Source organism: Adiantum capillus-veneris, chromosome 17 (assembly GCF_014529385.1).
Source record: "Adiantum capillus-veneris isolate H3 chromosome 17, ASM1452938v2, whole genome shotgun sequence".
Lineage (NCBI taxonomy): Eukaryota > Viridiplantae > Streptophyta > Polypodiopsida > Polypodiales > Pteridaceae > Adiantum > Adiantum capillus-veneris.
Window position 1 is genome coordinate 75,443,388 of NC_140947.1, and position 6,504 is coordinate 75,449,891.

Below are 6,504 nucleotides of genomic sequence, written 5' to 3' on the forward strand. Positions count from 1 at the left end.
TTTCTTTTGCACTAAAAGGAGTCTTACCGTGTGGCGAGCGAGATTTTTCGAGCGAAGGAAAATCCGAGCAAATGAATAAGGAAACCAAATGGGCTTTGATAAGAAAGATGAATGAAGATCCTACTTTAATAATAGTAGTATCTTGAATCCCTAAGTAATCATAGCAATATGATTGTTCAAAATTAGACTCTAGATTCTTTTGCACAGTTGATACTTGCTGTCGAGCAATGAGAAATCCAAGCTAGTAGCAAAGCTATTACAAATCATGCAATGATCCACAACTACATTCAACACCATAATTTTTATTTTAACTTTAAATTTTACGGAGCAATCTAATGCAAGTCAACAATGCTCATACATCTACAAAGTTTCTAAAACTGTACTAAGAGAGAATTGCCATATCTTATACAAAAAAAATAGGGATTTCTTCAGATTTGTAAGATAACAAGTGGAATATTTAGTGGAATATAGAGAACAGCATGTCGTGCCTCTGCACTCTAATGACAACAAGAAATGCTATGGTTCTATCTCGTGACTATGAAGAGTCACACTCATCATCAATAAAGACATTGCGTCTCTGACACTTCTTGTGGGTGTCAAAATTGCATCGTATATCAGCAGCAATGGTTTTTGCAATCCCCTCAGCATAAACTGGCAACACACTTCCACACAAAAAGAAAAAGATAAGTCTCACAATCCACATGCAAGCAATACAAAATCTACATCCTAAAAGCACAAGAAATCTCAAATTGTTGTTTGAATCATTATCCATAATTTTCAAATACTAAACAATGATACAAAAAAGTGAGAAAATAGCATAAAAGTATGATGGAAACATAAAATAGGTGGGGGAAATGAAGTGTAAGGTGGACTCTGACTAGTCATCAAAGGGGTTGACATGCGAAGGCATGTCACCCACATCATCAACATCAAGAGAGGTGGAGGCTCCCTCTCTGCTTCGCTTTTTAGGGCGAAATAATGGTTGCACATAATCTGAAATCAAGTGTCATCAATGTCGACTGCTGCACACACCCGCCCTGTGCCTAAGCATGCTGCCAATACGGGCGCTGTACCACATCCCAACTCCAAACAAAGACCTCCAGGCCTACAAAGAAGCTCCACAAAACATGCAATAAAAGAGTGACTTCGTTGCAAGCCACCACGCCATGGCTCCCCTGATGATGATCTGTTAGCCCAAGAAGCATTGATCAGATAAGTGGCATTTTGTACAAGAATTTTGCCTTCATGATTAGTTCATATCTTCATGATTAGTTCATATCTTCAAGTTTAGTGCCCATGTGGTAAGAGGATTAGTGCAGGGTTGTTGAAGGGCAGGGTTAGAGGCATTACAATATATTTGTGGGTCGAGGAAAGATAGGGTTGCGGCCATGGCTAGAGAAGACTCTGGAAGATGGTGCATCATGTAAGAATCCAAAGGCTGCATGCCAAGCCGATTGAATAGTGGGGTGCTCTCAACCACAAAGCAAGGTGGTTGCATGCCAACCCTATGCACCATAAGTAAGAGAGAACAATGACACTACACCACCACATAGACAATTAGAGGGCAATCACAATAATAATAACACACCAAAATGAGAAATAAACAAGTTAATATGTAGAAGAGCATTACCTCAATCCTACCACCAAAGCTATTACCATAACCATAAGCTCCATGATGGAGGACCACAATGCGACGATGAATAGCCATCTCTGATGCACGACAAAATCTCTCAACCCAACCAATGGTATCTCCCGCAAGAGGTTTCAAAAGTCACAATAGAAAACACACAACAAAAATCAACAAGTATTGTATAAAATTATGAATGAAGCAAAAACCTGCCATAGAGACCATGATCAACAACCACCCTAAGTCTGACAAACTCGAATATGCAAGTTGCATGCCTGCACGAACATGATCCTCGCTACAAACATCCCAAAGGGGTACAACAGGGGAGGCTAATGGGTAACCACCAAAGGGAAGATCCAAAAAAATAAAATCAGCAGCCCATGCGTCTGTTCTCCCACCACGCACACACAAGGTCCCATCGAGGCGTGCACATCCCATGTGCTCATGAACACGAATCCACGTTGGATGTCGAACACCGGCCCTAAAATCAACAGCAATGGCTATGTAGTCCCCAGAAATGGCCATGCATCGTGAGTCAGGCAATGAGGACAGAGAAGAAAAGGGAGTATCAACGATGTAGACAAAAGAAATGGTTTTCTTTGCAACAATCTCCCAAGAGGTACTGCGATATAAGAGGCAGTACAAAGTGACTTAACTCCAATAAATGAATGAAACAAACAATTGCATCGCAAGTGAAAGCTCACCATGCTCTCCCTCCATGTTTGCAGCCACCCTAGTCTCAACAATCACCTCCTTTCCCTTGCGAGAAGTATTTGTAGCTTGAAAAAAGCAAAGAAACACAATATTACCGGTATGTATAACAAATAACTTTAGGAAAAAGAGAATTTAAAGCTCTTAGACAAATTATATTTGAGGCTATTTTGAGTAGCCATTTACCGGATATAACCTCGTCCACTCTAAGAGGGAGAGGCACATCGACGGATGTGCCACCAACTCTCATAGTATCGTGAAGCTCTCTCTCTCTCTCTCGCCAATACATGCCCAGAAGCCATGTCTATCCACCATGGACATGCCTCCATCTCCCAAGTAGTGAGCTTATGCATGGAAGGGGAGTACATGCATCCTTCCCCAGTAGATAGTTGTGCCCACTGCTTAGCTAAGAATGGAATCCCTGGTAGAAAGTCTTTTCCAACCAAGAATAATAGAAATCTAAAACAAAATAACATCACTACACACTTCATAATTATGAAAGCTTGAAATAAAAGTATGATGAGCTTGACCTGTAGGCTAGCCGCTGAGATGCCATGCGTACCGTGTCCACTTTCTTCATAGCTTGCTTGTCAACATCTTTTGTCTTAGCTTCAAGAGAGGTCTCCAAAGGATAAAGATAGGGCCGTGCTTCAAACTTGAGCTCCTCAAAGTAAGAGGCAAGAGAGCAATCATGAGGCAACAAAATACCACCAGCAATGTTGCTCAAGTCCTCCACAAACTTTGTGGCCCTATCAAAAATCCTTTGTAGAAGGCCCTCTCTACGGATCCAACTACATAACAAGGAAGTTGAGAAAAAACTAAAATAATCACAAAAACTAAAAACTCTACATCAAAGATTCTTGAAAGTCAAAAGAAACTTTACTCACATGCGATACACGTGATCTCCTTTCTTTAAACCATAAGAGGATCTAGTAATCTTATCTTCCTCAAGCAAGGAAACCCATAACAGTTTGCTCAAGATAGGAGCATCATGCATAGCAATCAAGTTCAGTTTCTCAAGCATAGCCCAACTATCAGGACCCCATTTGAGTGCAAGAACTCGAACCATCCAATCCGGTCCAAGATTCGGATTAACAATATTTAGCAACTGCAGTTTTTGAGGAACGAATAGAAAACCAAGTTTAAACGGCTATTACACTATGTGAAAAACACCCAAAACAAAAATAATTCAACCACCTTCCCAATGCGCTCTCCATATTTGAGTGCTAAATCATTCAATATTTTCTCCTCCTCTTTTATTAGTTCTTCATTTTTCATTGTGTGCCTAGCTTGCTCTATTCTTTGGCTCAATTCCTTGGACATTTGAACCTTCAACACATACTTAAAAATAAATAATTTGCAAAAAACAAGCACATACTCTTTGGCTCAATTACTTGCATATTTTATCCTTCAATACACAATTTAATATATGTAATTTTCACAAAAAGCAAATATAAGATCGTTCCAAAAAAGCAAGCCAAAGACACTCACATCGTATAAGAGCTTTCCCAAGTATCGACGAGTAAGTGGATACCAAGGCTCCACACCCTTCGAGTATTTCTTATGGACTGCTGTAATCAACTTTTGATCTTTTTCTGGTAGCCTTGTTACATAGGCTTCATGATCTGCTGCACAAATGTGGGAGCAGTTGACAAGCTCATCCCTAGGATGCGTGACTACAAGGGCATGTGTATTCATGCTATTCCAAGGTCATATACAATATATACAAAGTCAAAAACACAACATAGAAAATTTCTACTAAAATATATAGAAAGTCATGAAGCTTACAAATTCATTCTTTGCAAGCTACTAAGCAGAGCTATCTCTGGCACTCGAGTAGGATCAATAACTGTACAAAGCACACTACAATGTTTCTCTCGATCAACGAAGAATCTCTCTTTAATAGCAGCCATCCAAGCGACCGTTCTATGATTACCCTCCCAAACATAGAACATTTTATTAGAGAGAACTTGAAGATTTGGTCTTTTAGAAAGCTCAATTTCAAACTCTTTATATATATCAACCCATATTGGGTCCCATGAAGAAAGAAGTCCTCTGCAAAAAAGATAATCATAGACAAAAAAGCACACTCAACTACTATTTATGAGAAAAACAAAAAACAACATAGAAACAGAGAGTAGGAAAGACCAAAGCAGAGAAATGAAATACCTGTCACATAAGCTTCCTCCTTCTTGCAATTCCAAACTGAAACAATAAAAGCTCCTTTTTCTTGCATGTAGCCCTCCTTTGCAAAAGCAACTTTCAATCCACTAACATCATCTCGTAAGCCTCTCACCCTTGCATAAGGGATCAATCGACATAAAGGAATTGGTGGACAATCAAAACAACTGAACATACGAGTACATTGAAGAATGTCTTGTCCTCTATGCATGTAAAGTTTGTGCTCTTCCCCTATCTCAGTCTCTACTGCTACTTCATCTCTTTTGACATAAGGCACTATTTGAAAACATGCCTCTTGTGGGGCAAGAGATTCATCAACTTCATTTATGGAGCCAAGCCCCAAGTCCTGACTTTGCATCTCCTCCTCCTGTGTCTCCAAACCATTTGTCATATCTGTGACAGAGACTGCACTTATTTGATGACTGCTCTCTAAGATACTGGAAGCTTGAGTTGAAGAAAGTCGTCTCCCTCTGCGACCTCATCCACGAATTTTTTGAACAAAACCAAAAACAATTTAATTACTTCACTAAAATTCCCTCTAGGCGTCCATGCCGACGCGGATGCCTAGAGGCAATTCAAAAAATCAAAACTTTATCTTATTGATCTCCACCTAAGCATCCATGTCGGCTTGGATTGATAGAGGGGAGCTAACAATTTCAAAAAAGCATGGTCAATTATAAAAATTAATTTTGAGAAATTCCCTCTAGACATCCATGTTGGCGTGGATAGCTTGACTGAGCTTACTTAGCTTAATAAAACATGATTAAATTCAATGCAAAAACGAATCACTACCGCTAAACCAATGTCGCAAGAAACTAATTCTAGCCATCCACGCCGGCGTGGATGGATTCAGGTAGTTTTAAGAGAAGCTATACTGATATGAAGATTCTCAGAGAGAGCTTATAAATAGGTAGATTTTCACATGCAAAACTCCTTCTAGCCATCCACACCGGCGTGGATGGCTACAGGTAGTTTAGGCTTAGAATCATAATGATAAAGAAGCTACACAGAAGTCCTGGCAGAGCCTTGGCACCCAACACAAGCGCTTTGGTTTGAGTTTCCGCCATGATTCTCCTATACACTGGCTAGAAGGTCTCTCTCTCTCTCTCTCTCTCTCTCTCTCTCTCTCTCTCTCTCTCTCTCTCTCTCTCTCTCTCTCTCTCTCTCTCTCTCTCTCTCTCTCTCTCTCTCTCTCTCTCTCTCTCTCTCTCTCTCTTTGCGGGGGGTGCACTACCCCTCCAACATCTCTCTTGGGCTTTACAGAGAGCGTTACAATTACAGAAAGGTTCAAATTCCAATTGAAGAGTTACAGTTACAGAAGGCTTCTCATTTTAATTAAAACATAAGACTTAGAAACATAGCTTTAAAACATTGAAAAAAAAACTACCTGTAGCCATCCACGCCGGCGTGGATGGCTACAGGTAGTTTACAAATCTACCTGGCAGGAGGTTTTCGGGCCGACGTAGACTCCCTTCTCCCCATGGCCGAGTTAGACTCCCTTCTCCCTTCTCCCTTCTCCGAGCTCCGAACTTGATTCGAGTTGTGAAGGTGGTTGAACGTTATCAGCTTGAGAGATTAACTCATTAGTTATGCAACAGGCCGGTGCACTCAATTAGCGTAGGCAAAATTCCCTCAAGTGGGCGCAAGCAAGGCGCTTGGTGGCGAGCAGGTGGAGGGGAGAGGCGAGAGGAAACGTGAGGCGAGATGCGTGAAGAGCTTGGCGTGAAAGGAACCTGAGGCAAGAGGCGTGAAAGGCTTGGCGTGAAAGGATCAAACAAAGCAGCAAGCGGCATCAGAGATAGCGCAAAGAGAGATGAGAGAGAGCGCCGTAGAAACGTTAAAGCTGGACCTGTGAATTTCTTTAAAGCTAGACCTGTGAATTGCTTTAAAAAACTACAGTAGGGGCCTACAGGGCCCCTTTCATATTATGATCGTCCTCTATCTTTCTTTCTTTCTCTCTCTCTCTCATGAGGTAATAGTTATAG

At 40.9% G+C, this 6,504-nt stretch overlaps 1 protein-coding gene across 1 annotated transcript; it reads right to left on the reverse strand.

The window, feature by feature from the left end:
* Positions 1-2,740: 2,740 nt before the first annotated feature.
* On the reverse strand, positions 2,741-5,586 carry LOC147437498 (uncharacterized). The gene is made up of 8 exons (XM_086486572.1): positions 5,526-5,586; positions 4,508-4,996; positions 4,127-4,187; positions 3,830-4,037; positions 3,536-3,667; positions 3,226-3,446; positions 2,901-3,129; positions 2,741-2,797 (listed from the first exon to the last, which is right to left on the reverse strand). The coding sequence occupies exons 1-8, from the start codon at positions 5,584-5,586 to the stop codon at positions 2,741-2,743; spliced, it is 1,458 nt and encodes a 485-aa protein (XP_086342698.1).
* Between the last annotated feature and the right edge of the window lie 918 nt (positions 5,587-6,504).

Bases quoted from the DNA above. Each gene is read 5' to 3' on its own strand.
- LOC147437498 (XM_086486572.1), bottom strand. From the start codon at position 5,586: ATGGCGGAAACTCAAACCAAAGCGCTTGTGTTGGGTGCCAAGGCTCTG. The intron at 4,997-5,525 runs GTAGCTTCTTTA...TTCGTGGATGAG, and splicing joins GGCTCTGCCAGGACTTCTGT to GTCGCAGAGGGAGACGACTT. The intron at 3,447-3,535 runs GTGGTTGAATTA...CAAAAACTGCAG, and splicing joins ATGGAGAGCGCATTGGGAAG to TTGCTAAATATTGTTAATCC.